Below are 19,143 nucleotides of genomic sequence, written 5' to 3' on the forward strand. Positions count from 1 at the left end.
AGATTTCATGCATTCATAATCTGTCTCAACAGCTGATTTAGATGCAGAATATTCTTAAATGTGGAAATATCAATAGGTAATATATGGGAAAATATAAGGAAGTGAAAATGTTTCTCCATAGAAACCAATAAGTCAATTACAATCATATAGATTGGAAAAGCCAAAGGCAATCTTTGGAAGATAAACCTTATAATACTTAGTCCGTCCAAACCCAAAATGTCTGTTCCCAAATTGCTCCAACTCAAAGAATATAGAATACCTTATCATATGCAATAAAAGAAACAATTATACAGCAGCATGGAATCCTGATCCCTCCGTACATTAATTAATTCTACTGTTTGATTATATACAGAGCTTATTGGAGTCAGTCTACAAACTGAGAGAAATCAAGTTTCTATATAGGGAAATATAAGTTTGATGAAGATAGTGCCTTTTATACTAGTCATTACCAAGAAACTTTAATAAACTACTGATGACTATCGATTTCTATGGAATACCATATTGTGTTTCTGTTTAAAATGTTGAAAAATATAAATGTAGTCCTTCTGATAAACTTAAACAGAGCACTCCAGTGAAATTTAAATCCCTGTTCCAGCAGCTAATGTATATCTGTTGTATAACGTTCTGTATCAGTTGGATAATTACTTGATGAGTTATAGAGAAAAATGTTCTAAATGAAGCAATTACCTTATTGTTAGTTTTGGTTCTGTAATGAAAAACTTTCTGATATTGCAGAAATTTGGTTCATTTTTTTATTTGTTTTGGATGGCCACACATACAGTACAGTCTAGTTTAATAGAAAGAAGGACTAGGGGAGACATGATAGCAGTGTTCCAATATCTCAGGGGTTGCCACAAAGAAGAGGGAGTCAAACTATTTTCCAAGGCACCTGAGGGTAGAACAAGATGCAACGGGTGGAAACTAATCAAGGAGAGAAGCAACTTAGAATTTTCTTGACAGTTACAACAATTAATCAGTGGAACAGCTTGCCTCCAGAAGTTGTGAATGCCCCAACTTTGGAAGTCTTTAAGATGATGTTGGATAGCCATTTGTCTGAAATGGTATAGGGTTTTCTGCCTAGGCAGGGGGTTGGACTAGAAGATCTCCAAGGGCCCTTCCAACTCTGCTATTTTATTATTGTATTATTGTATATAGTGATTATATTCTCTGAAATCTTCAAACGTAAGTATAGTAAAGCCATTTATTATCTTTAGAACAATTTCCCATTTATGCGTTTTATGCCATGGAACATTTTATGACATTGAGTTGCTCTGCTCTCATACTTTTTTCTTTATGATATTTTAAAAGGCATATTTATTATGGCACATTTTTATTATTGACACTTTTATTCTCTCATATGGTCCTTTGTAAGCTGATTAAGGCAATATTCAACTTAATTTTTGTTCTATCAATGATCATTCTTTACCATTCTGAAAAGTTACCTATAAATTCAAGACAAAATCAGTGAAAGATAGTCATGATGGACTAGGAGAAACAAATATAGCTTATAGGATGATTTTGAACCAGACTTTATTCTTTGCCAGACAATTTCACAGGATAAAAGCATTTTAGATAAGTGGCCTCTTCTTAAAAACCTTGAGTGATGTAGAACCTACAACTTCTGAAGGCAAACCATTCCACTAATTAATTGCTCTCACTGTCAGGAAATTTCTCCTTATTTGTAGGTTGGGTCACTCCTTGATTAGTTTCCATCCATTGCTTCTTATGCTGCCTTCAGCTGCTCTCTAATGTTTTAGAAAAGGGAGAATCAACCTGCACACCAGCCAATTTGCACACACTTTATGATAGTCCTTGATAGCCAATAACTATTATTTTAGGGGTTCCAGTAAAGTTAATGAAAGACTCAAAATACATCTTAAAAACCAAAGTGAAGAATATTGTTCGTGGAAATTACTATTTCAGTTGGCCACCTATTATAAAATGCCTTGCTCCCATGTCAATGGATATACTTCCAATTTAATACCGTGAGATTACTAATTGTCATTAAGGGAAATTAGTAATATATTTTTAAAGTGTGCTGGTAACAACTTCATAATTGCCCACAAAATAACTATGAAGCACTGTGGTAGATAATGAACCACAAAGATTCTGCACACACACACAAACATACACAATCTCTCTCTCTCTCTCTCTCTCTCTCTCTCTCTCTCTCTCTCTCTCATATATGCATTTTGAGGTTTTGCTTTTTGTATGTTTTGTTTTTAATTTCAAGTTAGATTGCAGGGATAAATTCATTAGGTTTTCTAGAGAGCAGTTTTGAAAGTGGTTTGCCATTGCCTTCTTCCAAGGTCCAGAGGAAAGGAATGGCCTAAGTCAGCCATCTGGTTCTGTGACTAAAATCTTTAATCCTTCACCAAACTGACTCTGTATTTTAAGAATAGGAACCAAGTATTAAAAATGGGTAAAAATGAAATTCTAATCTGATAAGAAGCCTTCTCCATGTAAAATACATTCCAGTATGAGAGTAAATAACTAGATTAGGAAACTAGAGCTTCTCTTGTTTTTTTTTAAATCTGTTTAACTCTCCTTATGATAAATCCACCTTTCTATTTTAAAAAAACTGATTAATTCAAATGTAACTCTGGTACACTACATATATTTTTATTTATTTCTGCTTCAAGTTTTGATCTCTAAAACACCTGATGCTTGTACAGACATCCCCACAAATAAATTCAAATCAAAACCAAAGCATTTTTGTTGGCTCTACAACTCTTATCTGCCCTAAAGAAGAAAAATGCTTATCGTGCTATTATTATATGAATTACAGTTGCATATATAGATCATTCTGTGAACGAGATATATACAACTGTGACAGTTCAGTATTCAAAGAAACTTATCCATCTGAACATCTACCCAGATAATACTATGTAAGAGAGTTAGTAAGGGTCTAGCTAAGAAATCTGATTTCTCCAACTAGTTTTATTTTTAAACCTAATATGCTATGTACTAATGAAAGAGTTAGGCTTACATATCTATGGTGCTATAGGCTATAGAAATATCTACTCACAACCTGCTTGTATCTCAGGGGGAGTATTCAAAAGCATCATGGCAGTGGCAGCATCAATGTCAGGATCTGGAAAAATCAACCAATAAATACATTACTTTACAAATGGGCCAATTCCCATCCCCATGACTTGACAGAATGAACTGAATCGCTAAAAGATTTAAAAAGATTAAATCAACAACAACAAAAACCCAGAGAAAAGTCCTAATATACAAAACAAACGGGCATACTATCACAATTCAGCTTATCAACTATGCTATAGTTTCTTTCAATTTTTGCAGAGATCTCTATTTGTCAGGTTTTACTGCTTTCACATTCACACAGTATCCTAGGGCATTTTAAAGCTGGTTTTTAAAAAGACTTTCACTCACCAGGAGACTCTCTGCAATGTGTCTTAATCCTCTCAAATATGCAGGTAAAGGCTTTTTAAAAAAAAATAATTGGGATCCAGTCTGATTCCTTTCTCCAATAACACTGGTCTTAATCCTCTCAAATATGCAGGTAAAGGCTTTTTTTAAAAAAATAATTGGGATCCAGTCTGATTCCTTTCTCCAATAACACTGGTCTGCTCTGCACACTGTGCTAGGTCATATTTTTTTTCTTTTTGGTATTAGATATGAATATATGTTAAGGTTTGCGAGACCTGATATAGATTATATCATATTAATTAGCTAATTGTGTTAGAAAGTCTAGGTGCATCATTAACCACCTTTCATCTCCATTCATCTCCAACCATTCATTCATCTCGAACCACCTAGCTTTTGTCTGGATGCAGTTAAAAGAGCTGTACTATGCTGTACTGCAATTCGTTAGTGAACAAAGGTTAAATTGATTGCTGTCTTATCAAGCCATATATATTAGAGGTGGGTGATAAAGGTGGAGTATGAGCCAAATAGTTTACACAATTGTATACATGATACTATTGTCAAAACCTGGACTAATGTGTTTCTGAATACATTAGAGGCTGATCTTCACTTGAAAAGAGGCTTTACCTCTTTGCATATAAATTCAGAGACTTCCCGCCCCACTTCCCACCAGTAAGGGTTAATAAAGAAAAAATCAGTATACAGAGCTCAAAAATATGTATATGAAAAAGCAGAGCCGCCCCTGAAGGCAACAAAGACATTTGCATAAGGCCCAGTTTTACTTCTAATAAATTATCACTGAGGGCTTGCCATTATCCTTAATCAGTTTTTGAATCCATCACATGCAGTTTAGTTGACAGATGGTAAGTAAGAGACACAGAGCAAAATATGATTCTTTTATAACTATATTCCTTAGTCTCTGAGAGGAGGCCACATGGCTGCTATGGAAATAGACGTTGTCATGACAACAGTAAACAACCAAGAACAGCCAGTGAATAAGCTGAAAAGAACATCTGCCCCAGCAAAGCGTCCCAGCTGCCCTGGGGCGAAACTCACTAATAGTGTAGTGATGCTGCATGACAGAGAAAGCCGCCTATGCCATGTTCAAATAAATGAAGTGTGCAATTGAAGCAGACACAGAATGCAACACCCTTGTTGACTGCTGCCTCTGTGCTGCTAAACTGAATGACTAATGGGTTTCTTTCTTTCTTTCTTTCCTTTCTTTCTTGAGGTGGGGGCGGGAGAGAAAAAGAGAAAAAAAATACTTGTCACTACTGAAACTAAATTACATACCACAAAATTCAATTTGCGGTTAATAACTTCTTGGCACTTTATTTTGGATATTATGTTGGAAAATTACACTTTAGTGTTAAAAATACATATTTCACATATGTTATAAATGCAGTTCAATTTCAAGGGCAATAATATAATCAAGTATAAAACCCTGCAATCTGCTGGGAGGTACAATGTAAGAGGCTGTAATGGTTACTTTCCTCCTTTTCTTTCCCAGAGAGAGACCCCCCCCCTCCTCCACACATGTTACCTTTTATGGTTGCATTTCTCTGAGGGTCATGTTACCCTCATTTATAGATTATGCCTTTTTAAACAGTAAACTCATGCCCTGTGCTAACAGAAATTGAGTCAAGGGAAGGCTGCTGAGAAACAAGGAGGAAAGTATTCATATGCTTGGGAAATTCCCTGAGGCTAACAGAACTTCAAAAATAAATTGTTCTGGATGGAAACATATCACAAAAAACTGAAAGGGGGGGGGGTAAGGAATAATTTATTTCATTCCAAAATAAGGCATGTTTGGTCTGCTGGCTACAGCTCTGAATAAGAACATAATTAAGTGATTTTATTTATTTATTTATTTATTTATTTATTTATTTATTTATTTATTTATGCTATGTATGTGTGTAAGCATGTATGTCTGTCTGTCTCAACACACACACACACACACACACCCCTAAACAGCTCTGACTGCAATGCCACATGTTTCTGAATATATTTATAGATATAAAAAAACAATCCCCAAGTGTTGCCAATCAAAATGTGACTGCTGATTGAAAGATACAACCCCAACAAACCTGAACCGTACCCATCTGAAGCAGGTTGATATAGAATTATTCAAGATCTCCCCAGGAGTTGCAGAACTTTCTGCATAGTGATAGTTGAAGATCTTTTCTTTGTTTCCAAGATAGAATTCAAATTCAAACTGTTTTTACTGAATCACTGACTGGAATTAGGTTGTTTCATATATAAGCCTTACAAATAAAGTCATGTGTGTAATATTTTTCAAACTTGATACCATATATTTTTCCAATCAAAGTACTTTCCAATTATATGCTGAATTATTAGTGGATATTGTTGCAAAATCAAACCTTTAAAGATGAAAATCTTAAAATGTACAAGATGTCAGGAAACAAGATACCCAAACAAGAAAAAAGGTAGTATTCTTTTTAGTTGTTGTTGCTTCCAAGAGCAAAAAAAGTTCTATGACTTGCAGCACAATACCAACTAGATGACAAGAAGTATATAAAACAAGCTACAAGACACCAAATTTATAAGCTATCAATCCTTTCTTGAAAAGCAACTCTCAGGTTCAAATGAGACAGTATTAATGCTTCTAGAATGACTTTCATAAAAGTTCTTTCTCAACAATACATAGGCCTGGATGGTTTTCTCTCGGTCCCCAGAGCTCTCAAACAAGCTAGAGATCACTATTTTTTAAATTTAAATTTATATTTTTAAACCACCCATCTCCCCCATAAAGGTGACTCTGGGCTCTACTTCATGATCTCTTTGTGGACAGATTTTATATGAAGCAAACTTGTGAATGATCCTAGTCTTTTTTCTTGATCTGGAGATGAGTTCTGAGGAGTTGAACCATTCAGTGGCTCCTCTTATTACCAAGGTCCACTCCAGTTCACTATGGCTTCTACAGAGCACCTTTGGATGACAACAGTTTTCCAAAGGCTGTGCTGTCTTCAGAAAGCTATGCTGCTTTTGGAACAAAGAGTTCCAAAGACAGTGAAGCTTTCCAAAAGCAGTGCTACTTTGGGAAATAAGGAAGAAAGGTAGGAAAGTAGGAAACATTCACTAGAGAAGGTGGTAAAAGGTTGGTGCATGGACTGGAGAGAAGGCAGCTGTGTGAACAAATGCTGGCTGGGTTAGGCTGGGCTGGAGAGCCATGTGGGGCTGAGGAGAGAAGACTGATGGGTGAATGGTTGGTATTGCTGAGCTGGGGAAAAAGGCAACTGGGTGAGAGTGCTTGCTGGATGGAACAGGCAGGTAGCAGGTGTTGGACTCAATCCCTTATCATACTTAGGCATGGGGCTGGAAGGGGCCAAACCTGGACTGGCTTGGATTAGGGTGGGTACTTACTTAACAATCCACAATTCACAGTTAATGCCCACTAAGGGAAGAGCTGAGATTGCCAATATAAATCGGTGCAGTCACATGATATTTCAACTCACTATAATCCCCTAGTAATGAATGGATGGTTACAACTTGAGGTGGCTGCTTGGATATTGAAGTTAAAAAAGATTACAGGGCAGAATCCTCCAAGACACTTATCTTTTTGAAAAATTCATTTAAGAAAACAAGAAGTATTCAAACTCAATTGTGGTGCATGATTACAGCAAACATATTCAGAACATCTAGGATATAATTAAAAGGTTCCTGAAAATGATTGAATTAAAAACACTTGCCAAGTATTTTAAAATCAATAATATAATTGCTCAGGGATTGAGCAGGAACTCCCTAGTTCAAATCTTATCTTTACATAAATTCACTCAAGGGTATTAATTAAGTCAACTTTCTCTGTAATCCACAAGGAATAGTTAGGATAGTTATAAAGATTATAATAAGAATGTGAGTGTAGTTTTTAACATTTTAAAAGTGTCACAATGTTTATTTTTATTTAATCACTTGGCCACTTGGCTCTGCCTGGACTCACACCCTAATCAACTGCGCAATCTATCTTTTCTTTCTTTTCTCTACCTCTTCTCTTCTTACTTTGTATGGGATATGCTAGGGGTATGTATGTAACTGAACGAATGATCCCACTTTTATTGCCATTATTGTTGTATTTTTGTGTTTTTTTAACTATTACGTGGGGACTGTTTGGGGGAGTGTTTGAGTATGTATGATTCGGAGGGCCTGCCGGGAGTGGCGGGGGCGATGGGGGTGGTTGAGGGGACCAGAGACGCAGGAGAGGGTCGGGGTATTGCGGTCGTAACAGGGAGGGGCAGATACGGCGGGGACTTTAGGGCAGGCCATTACCGGGGAAGGAGGGTTCGCTACATTGCAGAGATCCCTCCTTCCGGCCCTAGGAGTCCCACTCCAAGACCAGATGGCGTGAGTAGTCAGGACCCTGGTCTCAGGCTGTTGTCGCTAAATGCCAGGTCTGTTGTCCATAAAGCTCCTCTCGTCCGGGACTTAATTTTAGACGAGAGGGCAGACCTGGCATGTATTACTGAGACCTGGCTGGGCCCAGAGGGAGGAGTCCCCCTTGTAGAGCTGTGCCCAGAAGGATTTCAGGTGCTGCATCAGCCAAGAGCCCAGGGAAGGGGTGGGGGTGTGGCCGCCGTTATCCGGGAGTCGTTAGTTCCTCGTAGGGTCCCTGCTCCGGAGATTGTCGGGTGTGAGTCATTGCTGTTAAAGTTGGACCTCAAGGGTCAAGTGGGTCTGCTGCTAACGTACCTGCCTCCCAACAGCGTTGCAGCAGCCCTCCCCTCGCTCCTCGAGTCGGTAGCCGAGCTGGCAATTGAGTTCCCTAGGTTGATGGTCCTGGGGGACTTCAATTTGCCGTCGCTCGGTGAAAGCTCTGATGGGGCGCAGGAGTTCATGGCCTCCATGACAGCCATGGGCTTGACCCAAGTAATTCGAGGCCCAACCCATTCAGCAGGACACATGCTTGACCTCGTATTTCTCTCGGAGCAGTGGATTTGTGATCTTGGTCTGAGGGGGAGCGACATCATACCCCTGTCGTGGTCAGACCACTGCCTACTGAGGCTCGACTTCCGGAGGCCAAACCCCCACTGTAGGGAGGAGGAACCGTCCAGGTGGTTCCGCCCCAGGCGCCTTATGGAGCCGTTAAGGTTCCAGACAGAGCTTGGGGTTATTCCTGACACTCTCGCCCACAGTCCGGTGGAGACTCTGGCTGCTGCGTGGCACTCGGCAGCGTCGGAGGCCCTCGACCGGATTGCGCCACTGCGGCTCCTCCGAGGCAGCGGATCCCGGAGACCCCCTTGGTTTACCGAGGAACTCCGGGAGATGAAGCGCCGGAGGAGATGCCTAGAGCACCGTTGGAGGTCCGATAAGTCCGAATCGAACCGAGCAATGGTAACCACCTGCACCAGGGAATACACCAGGGCACTTAGGGCAGCAAAAAGATCACACATAGCCACCCTGGTTGCATCCGCTGAGTCCCGTCCAGCCGCCCTGTTTAGGATAACCCGCTCCCTATTGAACAAAAGGGAGGCGGGGGAACCCTTGCAGGGCAGAGCTGAAGAGTATGCCCAATTCCTAGCGGACAAAATTGCTCGGTTTCGGTCGGACTTGGACTCCATCCCCGCAGCTCCAGCCGAGACACAGGGGGACCAAGTAGAACAGCTCTGGGTTGAGTTTCAGGATGTTACCCCCGGGGATGTGGACAAGGCCATGAGAGCTGTAAGTACCTCCACCTGTGTTCTGGATCCGTGTCCCTCATGGCTGGTCACGAACTGCAGTGAGGTGACACGAGGCTGGATCCAGGCGGTTGTGACCGCCTCCCTTCGGGAGGGGAACTTCCCCGCCGCACTGAAAGCGGCGGTGGTGAGACCCCTCCTGAAGAAACCATCCTTGGATCCAGCTGTCCTTAATAGCTATCGCCCTGTCTCCAACCTTCCCTTCCTGGGGAAGGTTGTTGAGAAGGTGGTGGCCTTCCAGCTCCAACGGTCCTTGGAGGAAGCAAACTACCTAGACCCCTTCCAGTCAGGCTTCAGACCCGGCTACAGCACAGAAACCGCTTTGGTCGCATTGATGGATGATCTCTGGAGAGCCAGAGATGAAGGACATCCCTCCATCCTGGTCCTCCTTGACCTCTCAGCGGCTTTCGATACCGTCGACCATGGTATCCTTCTGCGACGACTGCGGGAGGTGGGAGTGGGAGGCACCGTGCTACGGTGGTTCTCCTCCTACCTCTCGGACAGGTCGCAGTCGGTGTTGGTGGGGGGGCAGAGATCGTCCCCTAGGCCCCTAAATTATGGGGTGCCTCAGGGTTCGGTCTTATCCCCCCTACTATTCAACATCTACATGAAACCGCTGGGAGAGATCATCCGCAGGCACGGGATTAGATACCATCAATATGCGGACGATACTCAATTGTATCTGTCCGCCCCGTGCCAACTCAATGAAGCGGTGGATGTGATGAGCCGGGGTCTTGAGGCCGTTATGGACTGGATGAGGGTTAACAAGCTTGTGCTCAACCCAGAAAAGACCGAGTGGCTGTTGTGTTTTCCTCCCAAAGATTTGGCTAATATTCCATCACTCAGGCTGGGGGGTCAAATTTTACACCCCTCAGAGAGGGTTCGCAACTTGGGAGTCCTCCTGGATCCGCAGCTGTCATTTGACCACCACCTAACGGCTGTGACCAGGGGGGCATTCGCCCAGGTTCGCCTGGTGCGCCAGTTGCGACCCTACCTGAATCGGGAGGCTCTCACAACAGTCACTCGGGCCCTTGTGATCTCCAGGCTGGAATACTGCAATGTGCTCTACATGGGGCTGCCCTTGAAGAGCATCCGGCGACTTCAGCTAGTGCAGAACGCAGCCGCGCGAGTGATTGCGGGTGCACCTCGGTTCACCCGCATAACACCTATCCTCCGCGAGCTGCGCTGGCTACCTGTCGATCTCCGGATGCGCTTCAAGGTGCTACTAATCACCCATAAAGCCCTACATGGCAGTGGATCTGGATACTTGAGAGACCGCCTTCTGCCAATTACATCCCTGCGACCAATAAGATCTCATAGATTAGGCCTCCTCCGTATCCCATCGGCCAGCCAGTGTCGGCTGGCAACCACAAGGAGGAGGGCCTTCTCAGCAGTAGCCCCGGCCCTTTGGAACGAGCTCCCTGTAGAGATTCGTACCCTCTCCACCGTCCAAGCCTTCCGCACAGCCCTGAAGAACTGGCTCGCCCGTCAGGCCTGGGGATAAGGATAGTTACCCCTCCCGAATGATGAATGTATGTTGCTTACCATTTTAGTATATGTCTCTATTTTGTTGTCTGTATCCCCCCCTTCCTAGTTTTATGTGAGCCGCCCTGAGTCCCCTCAGGGAAAAGGGAGGCCTACAAATTCTAATAAAACTACAAAACTACCAAAAAAAAAAATCTGGTTGCAATAGATAAATTTTTCCCCAAAACAAGATAGGGTCTTATTTTCTTTTGACCCCTGAAATAAGCGCTTGGCCTTATTTTCAGGGAGGTCTTTTTATTTTTGAGGTGTAGGAGGCGGCAAGCATGGTCACCTCATGGCTGCTGCTGTTTTGCAATATTTTCAATGAAGGCTTATTTTAGCACATGCGCTCAAAAGCCCAATTGGGCTTATTATCCGGGAAGGTCTTATTTTCAGGGAAACGGGGTATCTGCTGCCCAACGCCCAGCAACATAAGAGCTCATAATTCCCTGAACTTTGAAATCAAATATAACCCAAATGACATGCACACATAACTCTCATACACAAAATATTTTGGTTCCCGCTTGTTACATCACTTCACTGCCATGACTTGTGGCTTTGTAATAGTGGTGGCAAACTTTTCTTAGGTTTTAGGCAATATTTTAGACAATAACAATATTGCTACATTAAATTTATACAGGTAGCTTTAGTTTAACGATGCTATTTGGAACTAAAAACTCTGTTGTCAAGTGCCATACTCATTACGTCAAATGGCAATTCAGGCAGTCCTGGCTGAAGTCATTAAACAAGGATCACTTGTTCTGACTTCCTTTCAGCTTTCCTATTGACTTTGTCTGTTGGAAGCTGGCAGGGAAGATTGCAAATTGCAACTACAGGAATCTTCAACAGCTTTTAAGTACGAGATACCAATCATTGAGTACTGTCATATAGCCAAACAGTCACTAAATAGGTAGTCATTAAATGGGAACCACCTGTACAATATTTCATCAAATGCATAAAGGAAACTTCTCTGTTTGATCACTCCCTTCTCTAATAATATCAAATAAAGGTAAAAGTAAAGGTTTCTCCTTTCCAGTCATGTCTGACTCTGAGGGCAAGTGCTCATCGCGGTTTCTTAGCCAAGGGAGCCACTGTTGTCAGAAAATACTTCTGTGATCATGTGGCCAGCATAACTATAAATCAAGGAGCATGGAATGCTGTTATCTTCCCACAAAGTGGTACCTATGTATCTACTTGCATTTGCATGCTTTCAAACTGCTAGGTGGACTGGAGCAAGTAATGGGAGCTCACCAGGTTTTGAACCTGGGCTGTCAGCTTTCCAGCTGTCAAGCTCAGCATCTTTAAGCACTGAGCCATCACATCTCCATGAATATCAAACACTGCTGAGTGATTAAAATGTATAATGTTGTATTCCTAAAAAGTCCTTTTTGAGTTTGAATCAGAGAGGATCAAACTTTTAAATTAATACTTTGTTTTAAAGCTACAATATTTCCCAATAGCTTTCTGTACAGGCAGGTCAATTAACTCTTTAGTTTTTAATCCTGTGAAATATAAAGTTCTCAATAAATAACAATAGGATGAAATACATAGTCTTATAGCTACAGATGGAGATTAAAACCCATTTATAAATGGAGCACTTCAAATTCTTTCTATTATATGGCTGTTTAGCTACTGAAGCCTGAGATATTAGGTATTGGCTTACACATATGCATATTTTTAGAAGTTTTAGTATTCTCCACAAAACAATGTTATTGGGTTGGAATAATTGTTTTTTAATCCTCTAAAGCAGATTAGAAAACAATCATCTCATAAAATTAACCAAGATACTCCTGCATCTGTAAGATGAATTTTGATGTAGACTGTTCTAATATTTCCTTCCTACACATACTTTATTCCAAAAATTATTTAAACCAGGAAAAAATTGCCTTGAAACATTAATGGTTATCAAACCAATTCAAACCTTCTGTATACAAGAAGGGATTTTAAAAATGTACATGGAAAACTTTTTTAGACAATGATAATCCAATTCATCTTAGAGATACTATAAATTTGTTTGCAATTTGCTTGAATGACATTTGTTTCATTTCTATTAGTACCGTGTATTCCCCAAAATAAGATAGGGTCCTATTTTCTTTTGATCCCTGAAATAAGTGCTTGGCTTTATTTTTGTGGAGTCTTATTATTTTTGAGGTGCAGGAGATGGCGAGCGTGATCACCTCATGGCTGTTGCTGTGTTGCAATATTTTTAGTGAGGGCTTATTTTAGGGGGGGGTATTTTAGCGCATGCGCTCAAAAGTCCAATGGGGCTTATTATTCAGGGAGGTCTTATTTTGGGGAAAACGGTAGATTATTCACCAGAGCTAGTAAATTTTTCAAAGATTTTTATACAGCCAGATGAGAAAGCATTCTTCTTCTGTAGTTTTCTAGTGCAACTCTTAATTTCCCACATGCCCATCTCCAGAATTTACAGTGTCAGTAATTTCTCTATAGATTTAAGGTAAGATCTAGAACAGAAGAACATGCAAATACACATTGCATGGCCATACTCATTAATTAAAACAATTAAAAAAATCTAAATCTGACAAATAGCCTTTTTGGGCAAGAAGAAAAACACTAAATTAAAATGCAATTTACATTTTTCTTCATTTTAGGTGATATAAACAATAAAAAAGAAACCAGACTTGTTTATTACCAAAACCTTTTAATAAAATTTACTTGAATATAAAAATAGAATGTTGATTTTACTCTCTAATTCTCTCTTACACGAATGCTAATCTTTAACAATCATCTGGCAGCAAATAAAATGCATTAAGGAAGCTGCAGTGCAAAGAAATGCTCCACTATTCCTGGTGACTCTTTTAAGGCTCTAAAAAATCGCAAACACTTAAAATTACTTTATCTAACAGAAGAAGATAATTGCTATTCTGGAAAACACAACTGTCTTGCCTTTCTATATGTCCAGTAGGGGGTAGAAAAATCTAGTATAAAAAATAACTCTGGATTATTTATTTCAAACAACTTTAATTCTGAATGTGATAATTCAGGGTTTTTTCCCCCTCCTTTCAAACAACAGCATACTTTAGATCAAAAAGCAGAGACCAGATCATTAGGGATATTTCTAGGCATTATAACATAGCTGCTTTTTCAGGTAATTTTATGTGAAATAGTTTTCTGTTAAACTACTTCCATTATTCTGGATAGCTACACCCAAGAAATTTACCAAGAGATTTTTCATGAGGGCAATAATTAAACGCCATATAGTACTTAGTACTTTTTTGTGGACCACTGATTTTCTCTGACTGCATAATCAAATTTCAATAGATGGGTAGCATGTGGAAAATGTAGCATAACAGTTAAGATCAAAAGATGAAAAAAGTAAGAAAAGCTTAGTTAGGCTAACACATCCCCCCCAAATGTTAAATGCAACCAGAAAATTGTCCACCCAGGAGAACAGGAATGTTCAAAAGTGCAGACAAAATGCCCCCCATCCTCGTTCCCCTTTAAATCTTTCTGTCTGAAAAAAACTGAGGTTAGAAAATTTAATTGGAAAAAAACCCCAAATGAAGCAGAAATGCTGGATTATTCAGCAAGGATAGAAGTTTTTCTTGTAGACTTCTCTTCCTAATGCCAACAGAATGCCCATGAGTTCAATCTGCTCTTGCCAATTGTGTTTAGAGTAACCAGGTAAAATGTTGTGTTTTATAAAACAAACTTAGAGAAAACAAATACTGTTGCTATGTGATTCAAATATAAGGCTTGGCAACACACACTTGGGCATGGGAGATAATAGGACCTGTAGGTCTTGATTTCATCAACAGGTTGAACAGGATACAGAACATTAACAGCCAAGGCGTATTAAATGCTTGTGGCTTAGTTTTTTGGGGGGAGCTAGTGTATATAATAACAATTGGTTTTAATATAATAACAATTCTTGTTTCAGTATTGTTATCTTGAAAAGAAAGTCTTCTCTCTCAAACATGCTTGTTGAGAAGCAATTTACAAAACATATTAGAGAAAATTTATCTATGTGGTCATTGATAATCATTATCAACTTTATGTTATATAATCAAAATAAATTTGACTCCAAACATATACTCCAAATAGACATAGAAGATAAAAAGGTTAAGAAGGAAAAAAACAAAATCAAAGTAACTCTATCACCAATTTTTCACCATTCTTATAATAGCTAGTTGCAATGGCATTGGGTTATTCAGAGAACTTAACATGACCATGGCTGCTTTCAAAATAGACAGCATTGCTATCATCTCTCTCTCTCTCTAGGCATCAAGTCTTGATGGGATTTCTGCCAGCCAGACACAGTGACAATCAAGAACAGTGGCAGTTTTATTTGGATGTTGTTTTCTCTCCCCCCCCCATTTGTCAGGTACTGAAGCTGGACAAAATTCCCCCGCTTAACCAGAAACTAAAAGACCCTGCTATTATCCTGTTTCTCACAGAATAGAGTTCTTAGTAGCAAATATCTTTCCCCAAAAGCCTTATAAAAAAAAACCACTGAAAGACAATATAATGCTTTCAATAACTTGCAAAGTGGTTTCTAGATTAAGGATCCTAGCTTGCAAAGTTTAAAATGCTTGGGTAAAAGTAGCTTCCACTTGCATTTGTGGGAAAGTGATCAAACTATTTTAAAATACAACTGGTGAAAAACAAAAACAAGTAGGTCAGTCTAGTAACTTGACAGGAAGCTTAATTAAAGAATGAGGATGAATTGCAAACAAGGAAAGAAAGGAAGGGTGAATGGCTTGAGAGGAAAGGAAAGACAGAAAGTCATGGTGGATGGGGTTGAGATTCTCAAAAATAGATGTTAAGGTTGTAGAAAGTAATGTATAAAGTAGTATATAGATGTGATAAAAGCAAGGTTAATTTGCAGAGACATAAAGATATGTTGCGATACAATGAGTGATGTTAACTAAATTGGCAACTAAATGTTTACTCTCCCCTCAGTATTTTAATTTCATCTACGTATATCATAATTTTCCAGATTAATTTCTTCTATTCTCACATCAAAATGTTGTGTGACTAGTTTCATTCAGCTCCATTAGGATGGCCCATCTTTTGATCCCTCTTGACTCATTTATAAAAACACCTATAGCCAAGTTATGCTATTATATTACTTCCCATCAACCAAGTTCCTGAAAAAAAAATCATATAATCTTGTAGAAAATGGAAAAAAAAATCCCTATCTATGCATTTACCTGTCCAAACAGCAATATTCAGGGTCAAGGTGGTGCAGTGGTTAGAGTGCGGTACTGCAGGCTACTTCTGCTGCCTGCTGGCTGCCTGCAATTTGGGAGTTCAAATCTCACCAGGCTCAAGGTTGCCTCAGCCTTCCATCCTTCCGAGGTGGGTAAAATGAGGACCCAGATGTTGGGGCAATATGCTGACTCTTTAAACTACTTAGAGAGGGCTGTAAAAGCATTATGAAGCGGTATATGTCTAAGTACTATTGCTATTCAAGGCCACACATTTAATTGTAGTTGTTTTCATGCTAGGTTTTTGTTAACTATTCATTAAGTTTGGATTTCGTTCTCATGACTATTTTGTCTATTTCTCTTGCAAAATGTTGAAGTATTCATATCTCTGCTGGCCTCTGAGCCATTCCTTCTTTGCTTTGAAGTATTTGAATCATCCTCTGGGCATTTCATTTCTTCTATTAAATTGAAAATTCCATGAATATCTTTGTAAACGCAATTGTTTTAAACTCAGGGATATTTGGTGTAAACCTGTAGGTTGCATCTTGAGTTTTCCTGAAGGTCTTAGGTTTGATTCTAATTGGTTGTTTTATTCTATGCACTTCTGCAAAAGTCTTACAAATTCCTGCAGTATTTATCTTTATTGTCTATCCATCTCAGTAGGTAATTAATTTTTGGCATTCTGCAAATTACTGGCTCTTCCAGATTTTGTCTATTTGTATAACTCCTTTCATGCTCATTAACAGTGTTTACTGTATATTGGGTTTGCCAGAATTCTTCCTTTTAGTAACATAAATATTATTGGGAGGTTTACTTCTGCATTGATCAGGCTTTTCCCCAGTTCCATTATTTCACTATCCCTAACTAGCTTACTATGTTCCGTTTCCTCCACCTGTGTTACATATAAGGTACCTAAGTTCTTTGTATTTCTGATATTAATTGATTCTGATTGGTTTTATAATATTCACAAATGTAATTTTGGAAGATCTTGTAATATCTAATAAACACCTTTCATTTAATTGCCAAACCAGCTGTTGCTATAGATTCAAAAGGAAAGATTGCTCTAGCACCTAGATCAATTTTTTTGTGCTCTACATAAATATTGTTTATTCCAGAAGTGAATAGTATTATGGCTATCTATGCAACATTATCAATAAGAAGAAATTAAGCACAATCTTTATCTTGACATATTGCTTCAGCTCAAGTTTAGGGCAACTGAATTTATTATCAACTTTACAAATCTTGTTTGGAAGAATAATGTCCTCCCAATATTTCCCCCAAAGTATGAAAAAGCAAGTAAATTTTTATTTGCCCCTTGTGTTATAAGTGTTTGCTTTCCACCTAGCCCTGACAATATCCATGTGTTAACTTAGCAAAAAATTGACAAATGGGTGCTTATAAGCAAGTGTATTTGTTAGTTCCCCTGGCATGCAGAAGGTGAAAGAAAAGCTTAGAGAGTCATAGAATCAAGGACAGAGGCTGTAATGATCCGGATTATCATACCATAAATTTGGAAAACATATGGGTTTCTTGTTTTAGTTATCTGCATAAAATAAAATATTAATCCATGCTGCCTTTTCACTATAAGGCAAATTGACTGGATTACCTATATATTTATAATTTAAATTTCTAAAGCCATCAATTTGCTAATAACTCTCGGCATCTTATAGAGAATAAAACATAGATACTACAAACATAGATAGCATATTTATTAAAATTAATGATGACAATTTTGCTTCTTGCTGCTATGAAATCATAGCATCTTTTGAGGTTATTTGTTGGCACATTGGAGATAAGCTTTCCAAATATGCCATGTGTGTGAAGTGTCAAGAGTTCCTTGTAGAAGAGTCTACAGCTAGGATGTACATGCACCCTGCAAAATTCTCAACTGTACCCAAATATCCTAATTCTCAACCCAGAGCCCTTTTGAAAATTTTTATTAAACTAAAATTTGTGACAGAAGAAAAAATATTAAATTAATTATGAAATTAATTTAAATCAAGTTTTTGTAATAGAACATCAATGTCTTTATTCTGCCTTTTCTGAAATCTGACATTGCCATATAGAGTATTTTTTGGAGTATAAGACGCACATTAAAAAAAAAAAAGACTGAAAATCTGCGGGCATCTTATACACTAAATACAGCATTTTTTGCCTCCTGAAACCCCGCTTCTCCAGCAAAATGGCCATGCATAGCCTTTAGGAGGCTTTTAGAGTGCTCCTGGGGGCTGGGGAAAACAAAAATGAGCGAAAAACAGACTGATTTCCCCCCCCCAGCTCCCAGGAGCACTCTATAAGCCTCCAAAAGGCTATGAATGCCTGTTTTTAAAAACAAAAAATGGCCAGTTTTTGCAAAAAAACAGACCTTTTTGGGGAGGTCTGCAGAGTGCAAAAACTTACCTTAAAAAATTTGCCTCTCCAAAATTTTGGTGTGTCTTATACTCTGGTGCATCTTATACTCCAAAAATACAGTATATGAAAGGAAAATGGCTTAGAACTTCTGGGAAAGTATGGCGAACTACAACTGGCTAGATGAAAACAGCATTGATGACTGCAGGAGAGACCCAGGAACTGGTGAGTGAATTATGAATTGCATTAGTTGCCAGTGTATTTTGGGTGCAATTCAGGGTGCTGATTATCAATTTTAATACACTTGGGTCCCAACCTTAGGACTGTGTTATCTGAGGGACCGCTATCTCCTAGTAGTTTCCACTCACTCAATTTGGTCCAGCAGGTTGTAAATACTACAGGTCCCATCAGTGTAGGAATGTCAGCTGGTGGGAATTAGGAAGTGTGTTTTCTCTGTCATAGCCCATGCCTCTGTAACATTTTCCCTACAGAGATACAATAATACAGCAGAATGGAAGGGACCTTGAGGTCTTCTTGTCCAACCCCCTGCCTAGGCAGGAAACCCTATATCCTTTCAGACAGATGGCTATCCAACATCTTCTTAGAGACTTCCAGTGTTGGGGCTTTCACAACTTCTGGAGGCAAGCTGTTCCACTGATTAATTGTTGTAACTGTCAGGAAATTTCTCCTCAGTTCTAAGTTGCTTCTCTCCTTGATTAGCTTTCACCCATTGCTTTTTGTTCTACCCTCAGGTGCTTTGGAGAATAGTTTGACTCCCTCTTCTTTGTGGCAACCCCGGAGATATTGGAACACTGCTATCATGTCTCCCCTAGTCCTTCGTTTCATTAAACTAGACATACCCAGTTCCTGCAATCATTCTTCATATGTTTTAGTCTCCAGTCCCCTAATCATCTTTGTTGCTCTTCTCTGCACTCTTTCTAGAGTCTCCACATCGTTTTTACATCATGGAGACCAAAATTGAATGCAGTATTCCAACTGTGGCCTTACCAAGGCATTAT

At 39.3% G+C, this 19,143-nt stretch overlaps 1 protein-coding gene across 3 annotated transcripts in view; it reads right to left on the reverse strand.

Moving 5' to 3' along the window:
* Positions 1 to 19,143, reverse strand: part of FOXN3 (forkhead box N3) — a 178,244-nt gene that overhangs the window by 25,631 nt on the left and 133,470 nt on the right. Inside the window, exon 5 of one of the 3 annotated variants that reach the window (XM_087725332.1) lies at positions 3,032 to 3,094. The exons of 1 other annotated variant lie outside the window; for it this stretch is intronic. In XM_087725332.1, coding sequence (XP_087581458.1) covers positions 3,032 to 3,094 — 63 coding nt within the window. Of the gene's footprint in view, positions 1 to 3,028; positions 3,095 to 19,143 lie in introns of all 3 variants that reach the window. One more of the 3 variants, XM_014073967.2, reaches the window with a different exon arrangement.

The sequence above is a fragment of the Thamnophis sirtalis genome, unplaced genomic scaffold (assembly GCF_051295495.1).
Source record: "Thamnophis sirtalis isolate CommonGarterSnake01/CBP01778 unplaced genomic scaffold, rThaSir2_p1.2 scaffold_1, whole genome shotgun sequence".
NCBI lineage: Eukaryota > Metazoa > Chordata > Lepidosauria > Squamata > Natricidae > Thamnophis > Thamnophis sirtalis.